The 27,296-nt window shown below is 48.7% G+C and overlaps 1 protein-coding gene across 5 annotated transcripts in view; it reads right to left on the minus strand.

Annotated features, from left to right (window-relative positions):
* The window catches only part of LOC119165875 (uncharacterized), a 97,351-nt gene extending 70,454 nt beyond the window's left edge, over nucleotides 1-26,897 (minus strand). For 4 of the 5 annotated variants that reach the window (XR_012885684.1, XR_012885683.1, XM_075872108.1 and 1 more), the window contains exons 1-3: nucleotides 26,775-26,884; nucleotides 26,667-26,693; nucleotides 2,503-2,594 (exon numbers count right to left, since the gene is read on the minus strand). Coding sequence is in view for 2 of the 5 variants with exons in the window: in XM_075872106.1 (XP_075728221.1) it covers nucleotides 2,503-2,584 (82 nt within the window). In the remaining 3 variants the exon portion in view is untranslated. Of the gene's footprint in view, nucleotides 1-2,502; nucleotides 2,595-26,666; nucleotides 26,694-26,774 lie in introns of all 5 variants that reach the window. The other variant, XM_075872107.1, reaches the window with a different exon arrangement.
* Between the last annotated feature and the right edge of the window lie 399 nt (nucleotides 26,898-27,296).

Below are 27,296 nucleotides of genomic sequence, written 5' to 3' on the forward strand. Positions count from 1 at the left end.
TTGTCACCAATAATTGTGAAAGGCTTCAGCACAGCATCCGGTTGAACCCATTGCTAAACAACAGGGCAACTCGCTTCAGCTTTCACTAGGTATTGGTTTGTATGGAGTGCTTGGGCGGTAATGTCTTCTCACAAAAGTTGTGGTTTCATATCTCCCCTAAGACCGAAGCTCTTCTTGGTCCAGCCCTCCATGCTCGGGACACATAGTAACACTTTAGGGCAACATGAAAGGGTGTTCATCCCAAACACTGGGTCATTTATGCATAGTCTGCGGGGAACTACTCACCACTGATCCACTCAAATGAAGGTAACAGTTTGCCCCGAAGCAAAACGTGCCACAAAACACTGTGTGGCCTGTCATAAAAATAATATCATTATAAATGACCTTACGTGACAAATATTGAATTAGTCGCAGTAAACGCCACTTCCAGTATAATGAAGCGAAAGTTTATACCTACAAATGGCGCACTCACTACCTGTCCCACTACTGCAAAAAAGGTTTTGTGGTTATAAATTTTACAAATATAGTACCAATTCAAAGCTTAAAAAAGAAGAACGATGCCAGATAGCTAAAACAAAACTTGAAGAAAAAACGCGTTAGCCTTACCGAAGGAACGCTACGAGCTGCACTGTTCAATCGGTCACGCATAGGTGGAGCTGGTTGCATTTTCTTCAGTTAGTAAAGTTCTAAAGTGCTTCCTGTCATCATGCTCAGAATAACAGTATTGTTCAGATATTCATTTCCTTTAGTGATTTTTGGTTTGCTGTTTACACGTTACTTTAGCCTTGCTTGGAGTTTCACACACATGCATCGACTTTCATTTTATGCAACTCAGTTTATAGATATATTTCTGTCTCTCAGTTTGTCTCACTATAGGGGAAAAGTTTTTTGAGGTTGAGGCTTGTTCGTTGTCACGTCGTAGCCGGCCGCTAGGACTCTACGACCAACTAAATGGCTCGGTTGCACTCGCGCAACTCTCACGTGGTCTCCAGTGTGATAGGAAGCAGGGCAGACTCGATGGCGGTAGGTCTGGCGGATCTCCCTGTTCGTATTGTTTAACGACGTCGGTTGGTGTCCAGTCATTTAACGAGGCAAAACTAAGCATATCTGTGATATGCTGAGGTACGCCCAAGTATATTAAGTAGCACAATGTTGTTTTAATAGAGGCAAAACAAAAGTCACAAATCAACACAAATTATAATTTACGACCAATATACACTGTGTACAACTGTACACACCAGGGCCCTCATAGGCATGAGTGGCTATCCAATTTCATTGGTTATTTACGGTAACACCGAACTAGCTCTCTACTTTGCCCACTCATTTTCATTCATTCATTTGATATACTATGGAGCCCGTGTTTGCGACATCTTTACATGAATATCTGGAGGCGCAATGTGTCAGTGATCTATGGTTTTCCAGATTTACTTCCGAATATTCTACCACTCATCATCAATCACTTTGTCTATATGGCATAATTTTAGAGGCAACAATAAAGCACCGTACGAAGTGTTTTGCGTTGTGGGGCTGGTTGGCGCGTCATTGAAACTGTAATAAAACGGTGGGTGAGACTTAACACAAAGAGAAAAACTCGACAGCATGGACGAAGTCTTGTGAATTCTGCCGTGTCCTGTCAACGTTTTCTATTCCTTTTTTTATCAGACGTGGAGGTAAATTTCGGGTTCAATCTGTGCGAAGTATATTTAATGTTCAATTAATGTGAATTGTTGCAATATGGTTAAAATTTTTACAGTGCGAAGAAGCAGTGTCACTAGAATTACAAATGCTCTAAAGGGTCAGCCTTATTCGGCATCCAGGACGCACTTCTTATGCCCACCACAATATTGGATGGCTGAATTGTTGAAACTTACGCGTTACAGACATACATACTACAACTGTGGTTTCTGAGTTGTGATTTGCAGGAATACACAGTTTTGTTTAATCTAGTACTATTAGCTAGAGATTCACGTCCCAAAATCAAAACGTGGCTATGAGAGATGCCGTAGTGCAGGACTCTGAAAATTTCGACCCGTTGTGGTTCTTTTATATGCGCCACATATAAGTACAGGGTCCTCAAAACATTTTGGTCTCTATCTAAAACGAAGCTGCCAAAGTTTTGTAATCTTGCGTGTAGAACCATAACAAAGGACCTATGCGATGAGAAGCCTGAACATGTCATAAAACCACTGCCTCACAAACGATGTGTATTGCAGAAGTTTATAGATGCATCTACATGTGCATCCAAACAAACAACGTCGTTCTGAAACAGTACCGCAATAGAAAATCAAGCAAAATCAATTATAAGTGCAAGGTCTCACTCATTGCTTTTACTGCAAGACATAGGATCCCGCTGTTTTCAATGTGCATGAGTGGTACATAGCTGAGTTGTGGTGGGTGTTCCGAGAAGTGCTGCGATCTACACAGTTTCTTTTTTTAGTTCGAGTATACATACATCCCCAGTTTCGCTATACACTGCATATTAAAACGACTAAAAATACATACCTACAGTTGTATCTTCTAACATGAAGAGAATGACAAGCGCTCCCACGAACCGTAGAATACCTTTATTGAAGGACCTCATCATAATTCGTTCTCTGGAATATCAACCAGCACATGCCTACATTAGAGCTCGCATACCGCTCAAATAGAGAGATGGACTAGACTTCAATGTGAGTTTGGAATTATACTTATCTACGCAACGACGCCAGAGAAGAATAAGAAGTTTCCTGACCGTATTCTTCAGTTTTCTTGCTAAACTTAGCCTCAGTTTAGATTCCTGAATAACATGCGGTACGCGGGAAGGCGCATTTCTGTAAACAAAACTTTGGGGACAATTAGGCTTTGCCTTCGGATTTGAGCGTCATAGCATCAATCTGTTATTAGCGCGTACTTTAAACTGTTTTGTGTATAATATATTTCTGAAATTGCAATGCACCGACTACGTGGCCTTAAGGGTGCAGTAGTTTCTGTTTCTTTTTTAGGGTGTAACTGGCTTTAGGTATAAATTCATTATGATAGTCCCATGTTTTGACGCTCGACAGTAATGAATAGTTGCATCAAGCATTAAAGCTGCAATATTCTATGTTTGATAGTGAAGCATGTATGCAGCACGCGTGCGTTTGTACAGCATGAAGATTACTTTCATCGCATTTCCAATCTGAGAAAGTTATTTTCACAATGTGTTCACAAGCAGAACGTTGGCTGTGTGGTAGAACAACTGCATGCCATCCAAATGACGCAGTTTCGATCCCCGTCAAAACTCAGAAATTGTTATCATACTATTTGCAACCTCCTAAATTTTTTGGTTAGGCAAGTGTGATAATTTTTCGCTACAACTACCGACGTTGTGGCACCCGAACTTCCACGAATGAATCTCTTTACTTCTATAGCGTTATTAAAAACATATTATGAAGCGTTACAGTGCAAAGCCTATTGCCGCGTATAGGCACACGAACCGTACGTCAAGGCAAAAAATACTTCGTCACGCTTGACACAACGTTTTTGCTTAAACTGCTGTTCTAGTATTGCTAAACAGAATTGCACTGACCGGTGCAAACATATTGACGGGAGGTCTTCGTATTTAAAGGAGTGCCACGTGATAATTTATTTATGTATTCATTTATTTACAGATTACATAAATAGTCATATATGCATTGCGTAGAAGAAGAAGACAAAACAAAACCAGAACAAAAAAGCCTACCGCCAGGGTAAACAAATATATGAAAATCACCGCAACACTATCAGTAAATAAGTACACATGAAAATACACATTCTATACACGTAGCACATACATCAAGAACGATTTCATAGAAGAAAAAATATTCATAATTTGTAACAGTCACTAAGCTGTCAATTTATCTGTTGTAGTCTCATTGTTCTTGAAAAGAATTTGCAGAAGAAAGAGGTAAGTCTGCAATTTAATGTAGATATCTCTTTAGTACTGCTACAGCAAGTGGATGAATAGTGAAATATGGCTTGCCTTTTTTAGAAATAAATACACACGGCTAATATCAGACATTATTATCGAAACTTGTGGCCCTGATCGAGGTGCTACTCAACCTGAGCGCTTCAAGTCGTAAGCAATGCCGCTGATTTGGTGTGTCAAGGCAGTACCTTACGTGAATGATTGGTTGATATGAGGAGTTCAACTTCGCAAAAACCACCATATCATGTTGAGAGACGCCGTACTGAAGGACTCCGTAAACTTTGACCACCTTGGGTTGTTTAAAGTGCACCCAAATCTGAGCACGCAGACCTAAATCATTCTCGCCTTGATAAAAAATGGTGCCGCCTCGTTTGGTATTCGATCACACAACCTGCGGGTCAGCAGTTGAATACTTTAGCCACTAGACTAACGTGGTGGGCCAATTTGCGTGAAAAAATACAAAGAAACGTTATAGTCAAGATTCCGATGATGTGTCGTCTGGTCGTGGACAAAAATAGCGCTAAATACCAGAAAAGGCGACCAAGGTAAAACGAAAATTTAAAAAGAAACTCCCAAGCATTTCCCCGAGGGTGAACATGGTTAAGTGCGAATACATGGGGTGAAGCTATGAGGGGTATTTATTCATTCGCACTATTATATTTATTATACACACTATGGTGCCTTTATTGTGTAATGGTTCCCGGGAATCGCAATTTGATCACACGGGGGAGTTTACGTTAACTCACTGGCGAATGCCAACAGATTTTAACTTTACTCCCCCTCACGACCCGCTCTCGACGGGAGACTGAGAGAGAAGGCAGGCGCGCGCGAGAGAGGGGTGCGCGCGCAGCTGCAGCGAGCGAGGAGAGTGGAAGAGCGAGCGAAGGGAGAGGGGTATAAGGCGCGTTACTGACACCGATTTCAGCGTCGCGTCCGTGGCTTATTCAGTAGAGCGCCGCGCTGCGGCCCGCCAAGTCCTCTTTCGTTTAAAGATAGAGAGAAGACTGCGGACGCCGCCGACGGCAGTGGATGGTTTGGGGTCGCTTATAAAGTGTATTCACACTTAATATTTGCAGCGGCTTCCATCAGGGAGCCTTGTTAATAATGGAAGGAAAAAGCCTAATGTACTCTTTTATTGCTCCTGTCATCACGTGTTGCACACATTGCGCATAAACGGAGCGGAGATGGGGGAAGGGTTCAGTGTTCCGGTATTTCTGTTAAGTGTATGCGCAGTAGTCTCCATGCCTAAAGGTTCCATGTGCAATCGCGGAAATAATTTTCTTTTCGTGACAATGATGCAGCTTTTATCTAAGTTGATATCGTGTCGAGTAGACGCAACATGCTCTGCGAGGGCATTACAAGCCACCTCCTCTGTCTTGACGGCATTGAAATGTTTCCGGAGCTTTTTTTTTTTTTTTGTAGTGGCTTGCCTCACCAACATGTACATTTTCGCAGTCTTCGCGAAGAAGTTTGTACACTACACCAGGAAAATGTGTCTGTCCACCTCAACCTTCGCATTTTCGAGAGGACCTCTGAGCTTTTGTGCTAGAACATGAGCCATTTGGACGTCGTACCGGTGCAATACCCCAGCGAGAGTTTTAATGAAGCTTGGTTCGTAAACCGATGGGCGTTTTCTTCTAGAAACCGTGTTAGAATGAGCTGGGTACTGCAGTTGTCGCTGCACCGAGTTCATAAATGAAGGTGGGCATCCGCAAGCAGCCAGCTCCCGTTGAATGGTCTTCACATTTCTTTGTGTGTCTTCTTGCTTAGAGCCCACTCGCTGAGCGCGATTCTTAAGAGTTGACACATCACAGCGTGCGCCGCGGGAGGGGTGCACAGAATTAAAGCTCAGCGAACGAATCATATGTGTATATTTTCTGTAAACGCTGAAAGTCAGACGCTTACCATTTCGTTTGACTAGCACGTTGAGAAACGGAAGGCAGCAACCTGATTGTTAATTTACGGTAAACTCTATCGCGACATCGGCAGAATTTATCTATTCCAAGAACCATGGCATGGCATCCTGTTGCCAAACCAATGTCAACTAGATAATTTCAGGCCTGTTCGTTCTTTCTGCCGTGGGCTTTAACGTCACTCTGTTTATACCAGTGTATTTCGCTGCAAAGACGTGCCTACGCTTACTCTCGTCTCTCGACAGACATGGATTGCCAAGCTTGACGAACGTTTCGTGGCGTGCTGCTGTGCCTGTTAGCGTCTCGAAAAGACGGTGTTTTTCTGTGTTCATGAACTGCAGCGTGCATATGTGATCCGCTTTGTGCACAAGGTAATCGCAATAGGTACGTCTGCAAATCTGCATGGTTGTTCGATGCTGCGAGGCAAGTCATCGCGACAAAGGGAATGAATTCGCGAGTGCTGACGTTTCCTAAGGAAGAGCGAAGAACGGAATGAGCGCATGTTGTTCGTCAAGATGACGTCGACATTCGTTGTTTTCGTGACCCAAAGGTGGGTGCTTCCGTACTGCATATTATTAGGTCGCTTCAATGGCACCCTCTCCACCATGTTCTGTTCTTGCTCTAAACTAGAGATATCATGTGTGCTTCTGACTTGTTGCGTAAGCCCTGGAATTGAAATATTGAACGTGCGTGGCAGTACGTTGTCCAAACAGATGTTTTTTTGAGATTCGGTAAACCTTTTGCTATTGGTAATTATTGTCGCGGAATTCTTGTATAGGATCTGTTTAATTGGTTAAGAAAAGCGGAACGAACGCTGTTGTATTGCCTGATGCAGTGTTTCTGTGCGTGATATTTTCGGGGTTTTCCTATCACTTTATTGCGGTATTATACCTTTCCATCAGCCTCCAGAACCTTAGCCTTATATGTTTCATTGAAAGTTATATTCGCGTAGACATTCACACCAATGCGCTCTCCCAAATAGTTGGCGGGAGTGAGCTCTTCTTCAAGATATAATATTTGAGAGTCACCACCAAACATATCGATGAAAGAACCGCCAGTGCAGTAGAAGTGCCCACGGTGCCTTTGGTCAAAACTCAGTACTAACAGTATTGTACACATCGTAAGTTATATGAGCACCTACGCACCAGTGCGAGAGGGGTCTGAGAAAAAGAGGAAATGCCGCTCTTGTGTCCGTTACAAGAGATTTTTGTAAAACAAAAGATTTTGTTTTCTGTTGAAATCTTCAACGCCCTGATATTGTACTGAGTAAAATACTTGTGGCAGTACACAGTCTCCACAATAACTACGTTTTTATGAAGACAGATGCTGAAAAGAGTACAAATAAAACTGAAAAACTTTGCAAAGAGTAGGAACAGTTCCACAGCGAGAACAATTATACGGGTAGTCTCGGCTGGTTTCTGCCGTCGTCATTTCCATATATATATATATATATATATATATATATATATATATATATATATATATTTGCCTTGAAAAAGACGTCGCTCCCGTCTAAACGTCGGCTAAATAAATAGTTGTTAAGTGAAAGCACATCTACTTTCACAACTATATACTTGGAAGAACGCGCGAGCCTCCTCTTACTGAGGAGCGAACATCACCTTTCCGGCTGGGGTCGTCTGCGAGAGCGCTGATCTTGTGAGCGAACAAGGAGTGCGCGGGGGGGGGGGGGCACTCATAGTTCCCACGCTATCGGGGCAACGATCAGTGACGTTTGTGTCCCCACAGAAGGCGGGAGCATTTGTGGTCAGGGCTGTGAACACAAAAAAACACAGCATATTCACGGAGTGAAAGATGATGAGTGCGGCAAAGGGTCTGTCCACATGTCCATTCATCTCTTTTTTGGTGTGTAGGGCAGACGGACGAAAGCATGGACAGAAGCACGGACAGATGAGCGGATGGTCGCACGCACAGACGCATGGACGAACGAGAGCATGTACAGACAGACTGACAGGCGCACGGACAGAAGCGCGGACGCACGTATTGATTGACAATGGACGGACGCTTCGCCCCACCCCCCATCATTCATCCGTGGATCTGTGAAAACCACTAACGCTATCTACTTATAATATTCCCAAGGACATATACACACAACGCTATCTATTGACCAACTAATAAACAAGAGGTGGCTACGTACTACTACTACTACTACTGCTCGTACTACAGAGGAGGGACTGAGCCTTGGCCTAAAAACTTTGCCCCTAAAAACAGTGCCAAAAGTATACCTGGAGCGGCACTGTTCTCTTGCACCAGCGTTTTGTAGAGTTACGTAAGATCGGATCAAATAGAGTTGGCTGCCAGCCTCCCTTCAGATATCAACGTCGTCACTACGCACTAGCCTTGTTGTGGTCGCCTACTGTGGCCGCGTGGCAGAAAACTTAGTTACTTAGCCAGCACAAGTTTATTTCAACTTATTTGCTCAGAAAAATTATAGCCTTGCTTCGTAAAACATTCAAATATCTGGCTATCACTTTCGTTTCTCACCGTTTTGTCGAAATCACGACATTTTTCAGCGTATTCAGGATACTGTGTGCATGCGTGTTTGTGAGAATAAGTAAATATGGAATACAAAATACCTTATTTATTTCGTCACTTTGTTGGTCCAGCAAATTAGCTCCTATGTATAGACCCGACGTTAGATAGTGCCCAGACTTTGACATTTTCTAAAAGAAATGACACAGAGATAGACCTCCAAGCGCGTTCAAGCGTTATGTGTTACCTCAACCATCGCCTTTTTTGACGCAAAAGACTAAATAAAGCTGCTAAGAATCTAAAAATCACCAAGTAGGCTTCATTTTTTAATGGGAGACGATGGTGGAAACGAATTCACAGGCTCCCGTATGCACGCTCACTCGGGCAAAACAAATGAAATTATGGCAGCAGTTAGCATTTCTGAAAATATTTCTTAATGTGGCATTCTGCAAAACACAGCAACATTCTTCCCATATCCAAGAAAAGTCTTCAGCGGGGTAACAAAAGAAGTGTGAGCACAATTTTCGTATGGCAGCCTCTAAGTCAGACCAATCATTTTCGGAGAGGACGACAATGGATGTTCCCGGTGTGTTAAGGTTGCTGCAGTTCTGTTTAGAGAACACCTACTTCACATTGAAGAGGAAGTACTGTGTTGAACCAGGTTGTACGAGATGAACACGTCTTTTCAGCAACAACGCCTACTTTATTCTGACAGCCAGAGAGTCGAAAATAGAGCAGGTGCACGCAGTGTACCGAAAGTTTTAAGAGTGAGAGAGACGAAGGAGAAACAGAGAGGAGAGCAAAGCGTTGCTTGCAATGCTCCTCGGCAGGTTTTTATGACTGCGGGGTGCGTAGTGGCGGCCACGTTGCTACAGATTGCTCCCACTTTAGAGAGAAAGCTAGTGCAGTTTAGTGTGATCCCAGTGAACGCGATGCAGATGGCGTGACAGGAGGAACACTGGCGAGAAGGGGCTTTCTTGTTCAGTGAAGGGAGGTATGGTGAGGTAATTAGGATAGGGCGCTTTACTGAACGCTGGCTTGAGCCGCTCGAGTGCGATGGTATCGCATGTCTTAATAATGTCGACGACAAAGTTAGCAGGTCACCGCTCTAACACACGGAAGGGGCCGAGGTAGTGCGGTTGAAGCAGGGCGCACACAGGGCCGTACCGCACAAACACGTGGGTCACTGTTTTTTAGTCCTGAGCGACGTACGCTGCACGTAGTTCGCTGCCTGCAGGATGCGAACGAATTCGTCGAATGACTTTGCGCAGCTGGTCAACGTACTCTGTTCCTTTTAGCTGGGTGGCACTGCCACTTTATTCGAATAAATATGCAGGCGAATTGAGGTGCCATAAACAAGTTTGGAAGTGGAGCAGGAGAGTTCCTCGTTTGAAAGGAGATCGAATTCAGAGTAGCGTGAACGGGAAGTGGTCAACGCACCTGCCGGGGAAATTGTGTGCTGTGAGCGCTGCTTTGAGGTGCCGGAGAAATTTCGCAACTAGGACGTTTGTTTGCGGATGGTATGACGCTGTATGGAGGCGTGAAATACCAAAAAGTTTTGGGAGCTCTGAAAACGGAGGAGATTCTAACTGGCGACCCCCGTTCGATACAATTGTTGTCGGACAGCCAAACAGGGATATCCATGTTGAATCAAATGCTGTGCGGCAGTAGCTGCAGACATGTTGGGCATATGAGTCTTTTCGGGCCATTGGGTGAACCGATCTACACATGGGGTCACAAGGTAGCGTTAGCGTTGACATTGGGGTAACGGGTCGCGTAAGAGTGAGGGCAGCGCGAAGACAGGAGACCGGGAGGTTAGTAGAAATAGGAGATCCGTTTATTTGGCGGACTTGCGCCCACTGAAGGAAAACAGACACACCGGCTTAGCGGGAGGCGAACAGCGTGCTCGACGGCCGTCGGGTAACGGAAAAATACCCACTGGAACGCAAGGCGCGTTCGACGGCCGTCGGGTAACAGAAATGTCCCACTGGAACGCAAGGCGCGTTCACCATCCGAGATACAGTCGCCGTAGCGTCTGGCGCCAACTCATTATCAACGAATGGTCGACGTGCAGGCCATGATCTTCGCAGATGAGTCGCGGTGCATCCTGGACCACGATAAGGCCGCGTGTCGGCGGTATCGGCATGCGCAACACTATCCGCAATACGCCTCGCGGCATTGCTCCCCTCCTCAACGTATGCATCGACCCGATGCTTTGTTTAAAATAAAACCAAAACAAAATGGCAGCCTGTGCGAAAGTAAATGGCAAATAAGCACGAATCACGCACACATAAACAAAACAAGAGATGCAAACAGGGAGCCTCCTTTAGCGCGCATAATAGCGCTTCAAACGGGCGACGTGTACCACTTCTTGTCGTGCGCGGCGTCGTTGGGATGAGCTAGCCTCATCAGGGACCACTTCATAGTCCACTTCACCCACTTGACGGATGACTTTGTGTGGGCCGAAATAACGGTGCATGAGTTTTTCGCTTAATCCTCGGCGGCGAACGGGCGTCCAAACCCAGACTTTGTCACCTGGCCTGTATGTTAAATCCCGTCTCCGCAGGTTGTAGCGTCTTGCGTCGTTTCGCTGTTGGTCTTTTATGCGCAGACGAGCAAGCTGTCAGGCTTCTTTTGCGCGCTGAAGGTAGGCGGCCACGTCTAGGTTGTTTTCATCGGTGACATTAGGCAGCATGGCGTCCAGGGTTGTAACGGCATCCCTCCCATGGACGAGATTAAATGGTGTCATTTTAGTGGTCTCTTGCACCGCGGTGTTGTAGGCGAAGACCACGTAAGGCAGAATTAAGTCCCAGGTCTTGTGTTCTGTGTCCACGTACATAGCGAGCATATCGTTCAAGCGTTCCGTGAGACCATTTGTCTGCGGATGGTACGCAGTTGTTCTTCGGTGATCTGTATGACTGTAATGTAAGATTGCCTGAGTAAGATCAGCCGTAAACGCTGTTCCCCTATCTATTATTAGTACCTCAGGTGCACCATGACGGAGGAGAATTGATTCGACAAAAAATTTGGCAACTTCTACGGCTGTGCCGTTCGGGAGGGCCTTAGCTTCAGCGTATCGGGTAAGGTAATCAGTGGCCACTATGATCCACTTGTTACCGGATGTTCACGTGGGGAAAGGTCCAAGCAGGTTCATACCAATCTGTTGGAATGGTCTCAACGGGGGTTCAATTGGCATGAAGAATCCAGCTGGTTTTGTTGGAGGTCTCTTCCGGCGCTGACATTCGCGGCAACTCTTGACGTACCGCGCAACATCTGAGGAGAGGCGGGGCCAGTAGTATCGTTCTTGAATTCTGTGGAGTGTGCGTGTAAAACCGAGGTGGCCTGCAGTGGGTTCGTCATGTAACGCTTGTAAAATTTCTTCTCTGAGATTGCTTGGGACGACAAGAAGGTAAACTGCCTTATTCGGTGCGAAGTTCTTTTTAACTACAACCCCATTTTGTACACAGAAGGAGGATATGCCACGCTTGAACAGTGCAGGCGGTATGGAGGTCTTTCCTTCGATGTAGTTGATCAACTGTTATAGGATCGGGTCTGAGCGTTGCTGTAATGCAAAGGTGCTGCTGCTGATAGGCTCAAGAAAGGCATCGTCGTCTTCATGGCTTGGTGGTGCGCCGACAGGGGCGCTTGAAAGGCAGTCTGCGTCGGAGTGCTTACGAGCAGATGTGTAGACTACCTTCACGTCAAACTCCTGAAGTCGTAGGCTCCATCGAGCGAGGCGGCCAGAAGGGTCTTTCAAACTGGCCAACCAGCACAACGCATGATGGTCCGTTACGACCTTGAAGGGTCTGCTATATAAGTATGGGCGGAATTTCAAGGTGGCTCATACTATCGCAAGACACTCCTTCTCAGACGTGGAATAGTTCACTTCCGCTTTCGACAGTGAGCGGCTTGCATACGCGATGACGCGCTCGCAGCCCTTGTGCTTCTGAACGAGAACGGCACCTAAGCCGATGCTGCTGGCGTCTGTATGTATCTCAGTTTCGGCGTTTTCATCAAAGTGACCCAGCACAGGCGGCGACTGTAAACGTTGTTGAAGTTCTTTGAATGCCTCACGTTGCTCAGCTTCCCATTTGAAAGGGGCGTCCGACTTGGTGAGCTGCGTCAAAGGGGCAGCAATGTGTGAGAAGTTCTTGACGAAGCGTCGGTAATAGGCGCACAGTCCTAAGAATCGGGGGTGCCGACCAGTGCGGACGCTAGAAGATCGGCTCCCGTTTCTGTTAATGTTTTCGTTAGGATTTTTGTGGTGCCTGTGCTCGAACTGCGTTTCATTCGACGCAGTTTCTTCTGAGGATCACGTCGACACCAGACTTTTTTCGGTGAGTGGTCCTTTTGCTGAATTATTAAAACTTTTCTTGTGGAACGCGCCGCGACTCGGCTAACCCTACCGGGCTCAGCCTAGCATCGACGGCAAGAGGCGGGAGAAAAGGGGCAACATGCCCAAAGTAGCGATGGTGGAAGGAGAGGAAATCTCTCACGAAGAAGCCAATCGCCCGGGTTGGACGACAGCGCTGGGCAGGAACAAGAAAGCTCGTGTAGAAACGCCAGTTTCCGCGGGCAACGCATCACATGTGGGCTCGAAGGGAGGCCGCCGCACGGCAGCCCCGCAAGGCGCAATGAAGCGCCTCGCAGCTGCATCGAGGCTCCCCCGGCTGCCGAGGGACCACATACGAATTATCGTCAGGCCGAGGGACGGACTTGACGTCAGAAAAGTAAGCCAAATTAGGCTCGCACAGGCTATTGCCATGGCGGCTGCGCTTTCCCCGGCAGAGACGCAAAGGGACATCGTTTGCCCAAACATCGCCCAGAACATTCTCGTAGTCTCCACACCGGAGCAGAAGAACGCAAACGCCTACGCCGCGATCCAACAGATTCGGATAAGCGAAGGAATGTACCATGTGGCGGCATATGTCGCGGCCCCCGATAACACCTGTAAAGGAGTCATACGAGGAGTGGACACTGACATCAGCGAGACCCAGCTCCAAACGATGATCGTCAACCAGCGAAATCCGAAGGCCCTAGAAGCCAAAAGGATCAAGAACACCACCACTGTGGTAGTGCTTTTCGACGGCATGAAGGTACCAAACTATGTCATATGCGGCGTCAGCATGCTGCGCTGCACGCTCTACAAGCGCCAAACCGACGTGTACTACGCGTGTGGAGGACTTGGTCACAGGGCCGATGTTTGCCCCAACCCCAACAAGAGGGTGTGCAGGGGCTGTGGGCTCGTGTCTCCACCCGACGATCACCAGTGCTCGCCGAAATGTGCCCTTTGCGGAGGCCCACATCCGACGGCGGACAGAGCGTGCAAAGAACGCTTTCAAGTTCCTTACGTCGTGCGACGGAGAAGACGACGGCGCCGAAAGCGCGTCAAAAAGTCTCAGAAACAGCTGGTCGAAGAGGACCGGTCAAGGGATTCCAGCGTGGCAAGCGCTCCCAGGCAGGGGCGTTCCGTCACGCCGGCTGGCCGCGGGCGCTACCGCTCCAGGGGCCGCGCTCGCACCAAAGGGCGCTCTTGCTCCCGGGCACGAATCCAGGAAGTACCTACCTGGGCGGATCGAGCCAAGGCGAAGCCAGCGGCGCCGCCACCAGAGGTAACGCGGGTACCATTGCCAGAGCATAGGGAAGATCCCAGGGTAGCTAAGTTGATCCAAGAGAATGCTTGCCTTAAGGCAGAGATTCAACAGCTGAGGGCTGACCTTGAGTCGTTCCGCAAACATTACTCCTCGCAGGGTGAGAGACAACAGATTCCCCCACCAAGGGACGTGCAGGCGCGCTCGGGAAAACGTAGGGCCTCACCCCCCCAAGGGGAGTGGGATGCTATGGAGACAGAATCCAACAGCAAGGCTCTCGAAAGCATGCAGCAATCGATTAAACAACTGGCTGTTAGCATGACTACCCTACTGAAAAGGGTTTCGTCTCTTGAAGGTACACAGGCAGCGCTAGCTACGGGTAGCTCGCCTCCGATAGGCCCGAACAGGGCACAGTCGCCTGCAGGCGCGGTAACAGTCAACCCGACAGGAGATTGGCTGTCTCAGAACAGTAATTATGGCGGGCAACACTAATGAACTGGTCGTGTGGCAGTGGAACTGTGCCAGTTTCAAAAGGCGCAGGGCACCACTGCTGCACTTTATTGCTTCTCAGGCGGTCAAACCGCACGTAATTATGTTACAGGAAACTCTCGGTGATGCGCTAACTTTCCCGGGCTATCGAGTCGTCTCGGTGCGCGAGCAAGGGAAGCGCGGTTTGGCAACCTTGGTCGCAAAAAAGTGCTCCTTTCAAGAACACAAACTACAGCTTGGCAACAGCAAGGCTGAGGTCATTATCCTCGAATTAATCCCCAACAGCTGGCTCAAGAACAGCGTATTCCTCCTGAATGTGTACAGCTCGCCGTCGGACAAGCGGCAGGGGTTCGCTTCGATCATGGCAAAAGCGGAGGCTCTGGCCAGGGGGGCCCCCATCGTGGTAGCGGAAGACTTTAATGATCCGCACGACGCTTGGGGATACGCCAGGCAGTCCCCCAAAGGCAACAACCTCCTTAAGGCCGTATCTAGCTGTTCTCTTGAATTGATTACGGACCCGCCATACCCGACAAGAATTGGCACATCGGTGGTTCGAGACAAAACTCCAGACTTGGCGTTCATCAAGAACGTCGCCGGAGCAGGGTGACAAAATTTGCAAGAGAATCTAGGTAGTGACCACTTCATAGTGGCTATTACCCTAGCAGTCAATGCAGCTCCCCCCAGGGAATTTAAAGTAACGAACTGGGATGCCTTTCGTAAATTGCGAAAGGAGGACCGGGATGAATACGACAGCTTAGACAGCCTCTTTGCAAAGCTCAAGGCGGATGCTAATGCTGCGACCAAGGTTGTCAAAACGAACCTGAAGGTTGATCGGATGAATGCACACCTCGCGCATCTCTTAGAGGCTAAGAATTCCATCCTGTCCCGGTGGAGGACGCAAACGCTCAATCGCCGACTTCGAAAGAAAATTGCGCAACTCAATCGCGAGATCGAAGCCTACTCTATTAAGCTCTCCAAACAGCAGTGGAATGAAGTATGTTCTTCGGTTGACGGACAGATGAGAGTGGGGGCCAAATGGAACCTCCTCAAACAATTACTTGATGAGTCACAGTCGAAGGGAAATCAGCGATTGTTCACAACCAAAAAGCGAAGGGAGTCTCCGAAAGGGCCCTCCTGAAGAGGTTAGCGGACAGCTATCTTCCACTGGGCCCTTCCGGCGATGCGGACTATCCGCATTACAGGGGTGGAATGGTGGCGGAGCTGGACGCACCTTTCACTGAACCAGAAATCTGTAAGGTCCTCCACGAGCTCAACGGATGCTCTGCACTGGGCCCGGATGGAATCTCAAATAAGCTCTTACGTAACTTGGATGGCAAATCCATCGAGAAGCTTACCGAGGAAGTCAACAAGATCTGGGAGACGGGGCACGTCTCCGAATCCTGGAAGACAGCTTCGGTAGCGCTTATCCCAAAGCCAGGCAAACCTCTGGCTTTGGAGAACATGCGACCCATCTCGCTCACGTCCTGCGTAGGCAAGGTGGCCGAACATGCGATTCACCATCGGGTATCCGAGTACATAGAAAGCAGAGAGCTATTTCCACACAATATAGTAGGATTCAGATCTGCACTATCCACACAGGACGTGATGCTCCTTATCAAAAGACAAATCATTGACAACAACACCAGGGATACTAGAGGCATACTAGCGCTAGACCTAGCTAAAGCTTTCGATAATATCTCGCACAAGTTTGTGCTTGAGGCAATTTCGGTTATGGGTCTAGGGCAACGGTTCCACGCATACGTTAGGTCTTTTCTCAGGGATCGCAGGGCTACCATTAGGATCGGTCAAATCCAATCCACGGAATTTACCTTGGGAGCGAGAGGCACCCCACAGGGGGCAGTTATCTCTCCTCTACTCTTCAATATTGCCATGAAGGGCCTCTCGGGGCGACTCGCTACGGTGCGCGGGGTTAACCATGCTCTCTACGCGGACGATATCACCGTGTGGTGCATGGGAGGGTCCGACGCCGGGGTAGAGCAGGCGCTCCAAGAGACATTAGACATCACAGAGAACTTTCTAGTCGGTTCGGGCCTGAGCCTGTCATCGGCAAAGTCTGAGTTACTACTATACAGACCCACCCGACAAGGACTGAGGAACCCCCACTCCTTTAGAACAGATTCCCATAGCTTTATACACACGGGATGGGCAGAGAATACCCAGGGTGGACTCCATCAGGGTCCTCGGACTCCTGCTAGAGTCCAAGGGGGGCAACTCACGAACTATAGCCCGCATCACCTCCAAGACGGAGAACATGCTTAGGCTCATACTCAGGGTCTCGAACCGCAGGGGTGGGCTGAGCGAGAGCAATCTCCTTCGGCTCTATCATGCATTTCTCATGAGCCACATTAATTATGTCGCTTCGGCATTGCGCTGGTCCAAAAGAGAAGAGGCCAGAATTAATACACTACTGCGCAAAAGCATAAAGCGAGTTCTAGGCTAGCCTATCCACAATAGCACCGAGAATCTCCTACAATTGGGCATGCATAACTCCCTCTCGGAGGTGATAGAGGCCCAGCAGATGGCTCAGGTCGTGCGACTATCGTCCTCGAGGGCTGGTAGGCGCATCCTGGAATCCATAGGCTGCGGTCCTACGGTGACTAACCAGCGTAATGTAACACTACCACCCTCGATCAGAGGCACGTTTTCGGTAGCTTCACTTCCAAGAAATGTCCACCCACAATACAATGTTGGGCGCCGCATAGCTCGGGCCCGTTCCTTATTAAAATCAGTTGCAAACAGACCGCATCTCGGGACCTTTGTCGATGCAGCCCAGTACGGGCGTTCGGATCGCTTCGCAGTGGTCTCGGTCGATCATAGTGGCACACTCCTATGCTCTGCCTCGGTTAGAAAAGTTTCGGCAATGGTGGCTGAGCAAATCGCCATCGCCATAGCAATGAAGGACCCATCGCGTCCTAATGTCTTTACAGATTCGCGTTCCGCAGCTAGGGCTTTCGCCTCGGGCTCGATCTCGCGTGAGGCAGCGGCCATCCTCGGCTGTGAGGGGGCTGCCGGGTTTCACACCATAACATGGTTCCCGGCCCACATGGGGGCCAACGTACATCCTGATGTCCCCAACGCCAATGAGTTTGCCCATGACCGTGCGCGAGGTATCGCTCACCGCGGCGGTCCCGGCGGATTCGCAGGCGGGGACGCCGGAAGATACAGGGACTCGCTACTCACTTTCCACGAGATCATGACTCATTATCATCTATCTCGGAGGACTTTTCCACTTCCTCATCCTAAACTTACGCGACCGCAATCATCGGCCTACAGGATGCTCCAAACGGGGTATTTCCCTTCGCGTGGCAGGTTCAGCCATTTTTCGCCCAACATCGAGCCGCATTGTTCAGACTGCGGTGAGGCGTATTGCTCATTACCTCATATGCTCTGGCAATGTCCTGCGTTACGTGACGCAGAGTTCAACAAAGAAGATGACTGGGAGGAAGCCCTTCACAGCGGCGACCTCCTGGTTCAACTTCGGGCTGTCCAGAGGGCCTGCGAGAGGGCGGAGGGCCACGGTCTTCCGGTCCCTACGTGGGAGTGGCCCGCGACTGCTACGGATTCCCCCTAAACGGGGCCGTTATAACGCAGTTCCTCAGGACCTGAATAAAGTTCTTTGTCTGTCTGTCTGTGTCCTAAGAATCGGCGCACTGCTCTCTTATTTTGCGGTTGAGGAAACTGTGTGATAGCGGCTGTCTTCTTGGGATCTGGTCTTACCCCATCTTTGCTTATAACATGGCCAAGGAACTGTAGTTCTTCATAGGCAAAATGGCATTTTTCTTGCTTCAGTGTCAGCCCTGATGACTTAATTGCGTTCAGTACCGTCCGGAGCCTTTTCAGGTGGTCGCTAAAGTTGGAGGCGAAGACGACCACATCGTCCAGGTATACAAGACATATTTGCCACTTGAGACCTGCCAGTGCTGTGTCCATTAGACGCTGGAAGGTTGCTGGAGCGGAAAAAAATCCAAATGGCATCACTTTGAACTCATACAATCCATCCGGCGTGATGAAGGCGGTCTTTTCTCGGTCTCTTTCATCAACCTGAATTTGCCAATACCCTGTCTTCAGATCAATGGACGAGAAGTACCTTGCATCACTAAGACGATCTAGGGTATCGTCGATCCTTGGTAAAGGGTACACGTCCTTCTTGATTACACTATTTAACCGTCGGTAATCGACGCGAAACCGAAGACTTCCGTCTTTCTTTTTGACAAGGACGACTGGTGCCGCCCATGGGCTTTTCGATGGCTGAATTACATCATCGTGTAACATTTCCTCAACTTGCTCTCGGATGGCTTGACGTTCAAGTCCCGAAACACAATAAGGGCTTTGATGGAGAGGGCGGATGCCTTCTTGTGTTTTGATGCTATGCTTTGCCAGAGAAGTGTGTCGGACCTGTGAAGAAGTGGCGAAACAGTCGTCATAACGTCGAAGGAGGTTCTGGAGCAGTTGCTGCTTGCATTGAGGCAAGGAAGGGTTAATGTCGAATGACAGCTTCGAGTTGTGGGTCTGTGGGGTGATGGTCGCTGGATTCGAGAGGGCGAGGGTGTCACTGACTTTCGCGATTTCATCGAGAAAGGCAATGGTCGTGCCTTTGGCCAGGTGACGGTGTTCTTGGCTGAAATTTGTTAGCAGCACTGGGCCCTGTCCATTCCGGAAGTCCGCAATGCCTCTTCCGATTGCGATATCACGGCCAAGCAAAAGCTGTATGTTACCTTCGACGACGCCATGAGCATTTTTGGCAGTACCAGTGGTTACGGGGATTAGGGTCGTTGATCGGGGTGGGACGCTCACGTCATCCTCGAGCACACGGAGGGCTGCGCGACTATGTGGTGCCGAGTATGAATTTATGGCTTCATCCGACGAAAGTTTGATGGATCTGGACGCCAGGTCAATAACCGCGTGATGTTGAGTCAAGAAGTCCATGCCGAGAATGACGTCACGGGAGCACTGTGGGAGCACTAATAAAGGGGCAAGGTATGTGTGACCATCGAATGTCACCCTTGCAGTACATCGCCCCGATGGGGTGAGGAGGTTGCCTCCCGCTGTGCGGATCTGCGGGCCGTCCCAAGCCGTCTTAACCTTCTTCAGTTGTGCTGTCAATGGCCCGCTGATGACCGAGTAGTCAGCTCCTGTGTCAATCAAGGCAGTTACCGGGTGGCCGTCAATAAATACTTCAAAATCGGTGGCACGTGGGCTGGAGTTGCGTGTTGGTTTTGGGTTCGGGTCACGGCTTCGTCTTGTTGCTTCGTTTTGCTTCGTCTCGCGGCTTGGGTTGTTGTGCGTTGTCGTCGTCGTAGATGATGTGCTGTCGTCATATATGATCGTCGGTGGAGGGTCTTCAGCTTTTCCTCTTGAAGCATCCTCACCTCCAAAGGTTGCTGGTTTTATTTTCTCATACGGGGGCTTGGGGACCTTCTTCATTCGTTGTTGCTGCGGTTCGGTGACGTGAAGCGTGGGGATGGCGGTGATGGAGAACGGCTGGACAAGTACTCTGTATGGCGCAAGTAGTCTTCGATTGCCGGAGTTCGTTGTTCAGGGCGTGGCCGTGGTGCCTGAGATGAGAAGCCATGCAGTCCCATCCGCCTGTAGGGGCAGTGTCGAAGAATGTGGCCGGCCCCACCGCAGTGAAAGATAGGGGACGGTCGTCGGGAGTTCTCCAGCTGTCGCATTTTCTTTGGCTCGGCCGTCTCTCATATGTAGGGTGGGCGGGTAAGGGCGGACGGCTACTTGGGGCTGCAGCGTACCGTCGAGGACTGGGTTCGTTTCGTCGGGGTGGCCTAGTGTTCACTGCAGCGGCGTAAGTCATTGCTTCGGCCTCTGTTCGAGTCGTCGCTGATGAAGAGCCAAGCGCCTGCTGGACTTCATCACGCACTGTGTCCAAGAGAGATGCTCCTTGGGGGGGGCTGGGGGGGTAGGAGGTCGCAATCGGCGTAGTTCTTCCTTAACCACTTCTCGAATAGCTTCCCGCAGATCGTTGGCGGTTAGCCCACCTTAATCGGTTCCGAGTAGAGCGAGCTGAGCTGAAACGGGCGGTTGTATTGCCGAGTCCGGGCGTCCAGGGTCCTTTCTATGGTGTGCGCTTCTTCAGTAAATTCGGCGACTGTTTTAGAAGGGTTCCTTATGAGACCGGCGAAAAGCGACTCCTTCACCCCTCGCATTAGGTATCCGACCTTTTTGTCTTCGGTCATGCCTTGGTCCGCTCACCTAAAAAGACGTTTCATTTCTTCGACGTACATGTTTAGGGTCTCATTGGGTTGTTGGGTCCTCGATTCCAGCAGCAGATGGGCCCTTTCTTTTCGCATGATGCTGGTGAAGGTCCTGAGCAAGTCATTCTTCAGAAATTCCCAGGTGGTCAGTGTGGTCTCATGGTTTTCATACCACGTTTTGGCGGGGCCGTCCACGGAAAAGTAAACGTATCGCAGCTTCATTTCTTCATCCCACCTGTTTATGGTAGCCACGCGCTCGAATTGGTCGAGCCATTCTTCTGGGTCTTCAGCGGCATAACCATGGAAAGTTGGGGGCACCCGCGGCTGCTACAGCATGACAGGGGCAGGTGATTGCGGGGTGCTCATGGTGGCTGTGGAAGCGTCCTTTCGTGGTCGCGTGGGGTCCGGTAGCGGTCCCAGCTCAGGTGGCAGGTTTCGGAGGCGGCGACTGCTTCGAGTATCTGTGTCTTCAGCGTCCTCGTCCTCTGCAGTGGCTGTTTTAAGGTCGTTTTTGTGCATACCCCGCACCTCCACCAGATGTCGCGTAAGAATGAGGGCAGCCCGAAGACAGGAGACCGAGAGGTTAGTAGAAATAGAAGGAGATCCGTTTATTTGGCGGACTTGCGCCCGCTGAAAGAAAACAGACACACCGGCTTAGCGGGAGGCGAACAGCGTGCTCGGCGGCCGTCGGGTAACAGAAATGTGCCACTGGAACGCAAGGCGCGTTCGACGGCCGTCGGGTAACAGAAATGTCCCACTGGAACGCAAGGCGCGTTCGACGGCCGTCGGGTAACAGAAATGTCCCACTGGAACGCAAGGCGCGTTCACCATCCGAGATACAGTCGCCGTAGCGTCTGGCGCCATCTCGTTATCAACGAATGGTCGACGTGCGGGCCATGATCTTCGCAGATGAGTCGCGGTGCATCCTGGACCACGATAAGGCCGCGTGCCGGTGGTATCGACATGCGCAACACTATCCGCAATACGCCTCGCGGCAATATGCACAACAGTGAAACATTCATCGGGTTGCAAGAAGGGCTTTGATGGATGAACGCGGTACCGTTGAACTCTGGTGCGCTGACATGATGCACACTCACGAGCCCCATTCCTGATGGTGGCGTTAACGCCGGGCCAGACAAACCATGAAGAAGTAGGTTTTCGGAAGCGCGAATTCCGGAGTGAGAAAGGCTGTGATAGGCGTCAAAGATTTTCTTACGGAAAGGTTTGGTTACAAATAGTGTGGGTATGCCTATGAAGGTGTCACAAATAATTGGCAGATCTTCCAAGGTGATGGGTTCGAGCGGAAGGGATGTGGATGCTTCGCGTATTTGTTCCAGCTCAGTTTTTTTTATTGCGCTGCAGCCAAATCCTGATTTTCAAATAGAAAGAATGTTGACGTGGAGGTTTTGGAGCGACGGCGGGTGGTATCACCCATGCTACTGAGAGCGTCACCTGGAGCATTGTCAACACCGATGATGTGGCACATATCAGTATCAGTTGGTATATTTCAGTTGAAAGAGCGACCGTCAAGCAGGTCCTGAAAATGCGCACGGCGAGAAAGATGACGAGCAACTCACGGCTGATAACGCTTTAGTTTCTTCGGGCAGATGTCATACGCTTGGAGAAAAAGGCAAGGGGCATCCACTGATCACTTACTTTTTGGTTGAGTACGGCCTCAAGTTCAGAACAGAATGCATTCGTCATGAGCGCCAGGGGGCAACTGGGATTGTGGTGCGTCCGCAGCGTGGCTTCAATCAAAGCGTTCTTGATGGAGTTGAAAGCTTCTTCCACATCAGTGTTCAATTGTAGCACAGTTTCCGAAGGATTGCCAAATAGCAAATTGTCGAGGGGCTCCAACAGCGTAGCACAGTTTCTAATAACTTGGTGGTAAACACTGACAAGCCCTAGAAAGTGGCGCAGCTTGGTTATTGACGTAGGCTTGGGAAACTCTACTATTGCTCGCACTTTGTCAGGAAGGAGGCTAATTACACTGCTGTCCAAGCGATGACCCAGAAAATTAAGAGATGACACTTTAAACTCACTTTTTGCAGTGTTCACATCGATTTCGTTGGCTGACAGACGCTCGAAAAGTTGGCGGAGATATTGCAAGTGCTCCTCGTGGGATGACCTTGCTGCCAGCAGGCCGTCGACGTAAGCGAACACAAATTGCTGACCGCGTATGACCATGTCAATGAACCGATGCGACGTTTGTGCAGCATTGCGGAGGCCGAATGGCATTCTTAAGAAATCAAAAAGGCCAAATGGGGTGGAGGATCATTGCCGTTTTGGAAACATCTGCGACAGCAACAGGAGTTTGGTGAAAGGCTTTCACCTAGTCGATTTTAGAGAACACTGTTGTGCCATGTAGAGCTGATGTTAAATCCTGAATGTTAGGCAGGGAATACCGGTCGGGAATAGTGGTGATGATATGGGGGCTAGCATTTTGTCGTGCGGGTTTTGTCCAGTCAGGCGGTTGCCTGATGTTCAGAAATTCGCGAGGAAGTCTTGCGAAACTGTCATTGTCTACTGCTGTAGGCAGGGTGATTATGTTCGAGTAATGGGAAACACCATAAACAGAAAGCAGCGTACTAGTGTCAAGCAGGCGTTGCTGGTTCATGTCGACCAGCAGTCCATGGTGGTTTCAGAAGTTGGACCAATTAAGGCAAGTCGTACGTCAGCGACGAGGAAAACACAACGAAACACGTGGCGTAAGCCTAGATTTAGAGCGAGTGACCGTGATTTGTATACGGGGATCTCGCTACCGCTGACAGTTTGCAGGTAAGAGATCGGGGGTATTGTTCGTTCAGATTTTTGGGACTGAATAATGCTGACCTGTGCACCAGTGTCCACCAGGTACTGCTGGCCTGTGATTTGGTCCATGGCGTTAAAGAGGCGACGTTTGGGTTGGCCTTGACCAGTCATCGCCGTGAATGGTCAGTTTGCCTGTTTCCCTGTCACAAGCAAGGTTGGAGGCAGTGACGCTTATCATGCCCAAAACGGTGATGGTAGTAGCATACCCCAGGTGGTGTGGGGGACCGAGAGCATTGTGCGCGTCCCTAACGCGGGGAGCTTCGGCTGGGGTTTCGGTGACGTGGAGTGGGTTATTGACGCGGCGCGGCGCAAATCAGTTGCTTTAGGCGATCGCAAAGTGCGTCGATGGGAGAAGCAGAGTCAGATGGTGTTTGTGGAGCGGCACTCACGTTGTTGAATGACGGCTTGATTTTGCATACAGACAGCGTGGCCACCTTCAAGACTTTGTCCGCCAGGCTGGCAAAACCCTTGAGATCAAACATGGACGCAGTGGCTCGTACCATTTGCACGTTGCCAGGAAGGCGCTGCAGAAACAGTTCTCACAAGAAGTTTTCGTCAGTAGTGGTGGTGTAGCCGCTCATGAGTTGGCGTTATGAGGAAGAAGCTGGCTGGGCCGGTGGTTGCCTAATTCCTTCGCGGAGAGCAACTGATGTATGCGGAAAAGCTGTGATGCCATCGTTAGCTCCAGCCGAGCAGCGGAAAGCAGGTCAGATACTTCTTCGGCAGCACCTGGCGACAGCACCGAAACAACGATATGGTACTTGCGTTGTTCATTGGGCGCGCCAGAAAGCACGCATTGTGACTCAGCTTGAATGAACCATATCGAAGGGCTTTGGTCCTAGTAAGCTGGCAGTCGGAGGGAGATCGCACAGACGTCATGATTGGTTGTGCCAGTAGCTTCCGTATTAAGGAGCGCCTCCTTGCTCTGCATGACTCTACAATACTACGGCAGTGCCGCGAAGGACTACGGGTCTTCACTTTGTAGATCCAGGTTGTACGAGACGGAAACATCTTTCAGTAACACCGTCTATTTTATTCTGACAACTGGATAGTCGAAAATGGAGCAGAAGCACGCAGTTCACAGGAAGTGACAAGAGTTGAAGGGACGAAGGTGAAACGTAGAGGAGAGCAGCACGTTACTAAAGAATGTTGCTTTGCTTTTTGTGACCGTGGGGTGCGCGGTGGTGGCCGCGTCGCTAGAGCTGCAAGCAGGTGCACGGCACTGCAGTCGGCTCTTCTGCGCCCGTCACTGTCGCAAATCTTTGCCCTGGAAGCTAAGCAAAAGCATGCCCTCGCTTCATTTGCTGCCCTGGCGAAACATTTTGTCCGATATTTTGATAATGTTTTGCAACAGAATACCTGCTATGGTTGTTGAAACAACTAAATTTTATTGAAACTATGCCTCTACTCTAGGCACCCCTCCTGCCATATACATTCTAACAATAACGATAGTTATAGCGCGAGAACAGAACGATGACGCGGAGACAACCGATCATGTCGTGTCCTTTGTGTCCTTCTTTTCTCTATGTCGTCATTATCGTCATGTAATACCAACTAGCCCAAGCTGCTGCACTTCTACATATACGTTCTGTAGTGTCTATGCTTGTGGAGCGCGCTCGGTGAACTTGCTCTGAGCAATAAGGCACAGTCAATGTGGAACTTGTTCGACGGAGGCTGGCTGCTTGCAGTGCAGCGACAACTGCAGCACCCAGCTCAATATAACAGAATTTGTAGAAGAAACCGGGCATCGGTTCCTTGCGGCCCAGCCTTCAGTGAAGATTTCGCTCTGGTTTTGCGCGGGCACTATGTCCAAGCGGCTCGCGTTCTGACATAAAAGCTCTGAGGCAGTCTCACAAGTGTCGAGGGCAAGTAGGACAGACACAGTTTTCCTGGTGTAGTGTAAAAAATTCCTTGCGAAGACTGCGAACATGTTTATATTAGTGAGACAGGTACTTACAAAAGAAGCTTTCATGAACGTTTCAATGACGTCAAGAACAAGAAAGCGGCTTCTAACGCCATCGCACATCAAGTTGCTTCCAGTGGATACGCTATTGACTGCAATGAAGCCTGCATTATGGCCACGGCCTGCAGTAAAAACCTGCATTATTGCCATTACTACCAAAATGAAATTTTCCGCCATTCAGACTGCTGAGCATATACTAGACGTAAATATCAGGACACTACACCACTATCCATGTATGTGCGATGTTTGCAAGATGTGATGACATGTGTATTGAAAGAGGGCACTTCGTTTGCGGTAATTGGGAACAAGGCCTCCGTGTAGGGAAGTCAAAACGTCTGTTTATTTTTGTGTATTTCACCTTGGCTGATGTTTGTATTATTTTCGCCATACGAAAAGACTGTTGCAGGTAAATGAGGCAAACAAAAATGACAGATTATTCAAATAACAAAAGTGGGCCGCCTATTCGCAGTGATAGGCTACCTGCGTTTACCTGTTGTTGTTTTTATTATTAAACTGTACACAGTGATGTAGACAGGTGGAGGAACACTAAGCCCGAGCTCCCTTCCTGGCAATTCATTTTCATTATGGCATACTGAGCGAACAGTGACCAGTTCAAAAGGTGCCTTTTTTGCCTCAAAAAAGCAGGTGCGTCGCTGTACTGTCTGCCCTTCTTTTAAACCCTCCCATCTGTCTTCTTCCTCGACAGTTTCATTTCCCACTTCTTGGCTGTCCTCTACACCAGCTTAAGACACGCTCTGCTTGCTAGCGTGAATAACAGAGTAATATAACGAATTACAATGCAAAGTGTTGGAGATACCCTGCAGCCAACAATTGCATAGCAATCAAGGAAATAATTACCTAAATATTTCATTGTTACGGGGCGTGCCTTTTGAATGTGGGTGTGCACCCTTGTATCATGAGAGGAGAAGTGTTTCGACTGAAATTGTTCTCTTCAGTACATCTACTTCAGTCTAACTTTTTTTGTAATATTTTCTCTTTTTCTTTTTTACCAATAAGTTGCTTCGGCAGTTAGAGTCATGGCATGCTACGCCGGAGCAATTGGTGCATGGTTTGTGTGAGCGAAACAAAACACGAAGAAAACATATTGAAACAGAGCGTGTGATAGTTTACAATGGTTATATATGTTTGTTCGTAGCTCTTCCTGTAAACGCAGCTTGAAACAGTTCCGCTGTTAAAAAAACATTTGTAGCTCCCTTGAAAAGCTTCAATTCAGAGAACCCTACTGTTACTTACTGCTTGATAGACCACTCTCAAGAAGTGCTGTAAATTCAACAGATGCAACAATTTATTCAGCTTTACGGCAACTGTATAATACTATAGGCAGAGTGGTAATATACGTACGTTATTGTGCGCGGGCCCACGTTCGAGGGAACGGGTGCGTCAATCAACGAGCCAAGTTATAATAAATGCTGCTCCGTGGGCTCATTTCCGTTAGTATTGTAAGGACAAGCAGAGTTACAAGACAAGGTGGAAAAGGCACATGCACGAGCGCTGACTCACAAATTCTATCAATTTTCCGCACAGCGATAATAAAAAATCTATTGTGAGGCAGCACTCATGTGTCTGCCTCTTTGGTCGCTGTATTCTTGGCCTCCTTTTTTTTGTTACAATGCCAAAGAGTTACGATTCTTTGATTGAGCACAATAAGTAAAGTGACACATATTTCTTGATAAATGTTGTATCATCTTAAGTTAACTGCTGACTAACCAAGTCTTCTCACTCCTATTTCATTGCTGCATACGTTACGTATTATCTACGCCTTTGAGAAACACATATGCCTAAAGCTAATGCCTTACAAGAACACGACCATAAATGTAGCATTCATATAATGAAGCAGTGCAACAATACTGCACGATTCTTTAC

Source organism: Rhipicephalus microplus, chromosome 8, assembly GCF_043290135.1.
Source record: "Rhipicephalus microplus isolate Deutch F79 chromosome 8, USDA_Rmic, whole genome shotgun sequence".
NCBI lineage: Eukaryota > Metazoa > Arthropoda > Arachnida > Ixodida > Ixodidae > Rhipicephalus > Rhipicephalus microplus.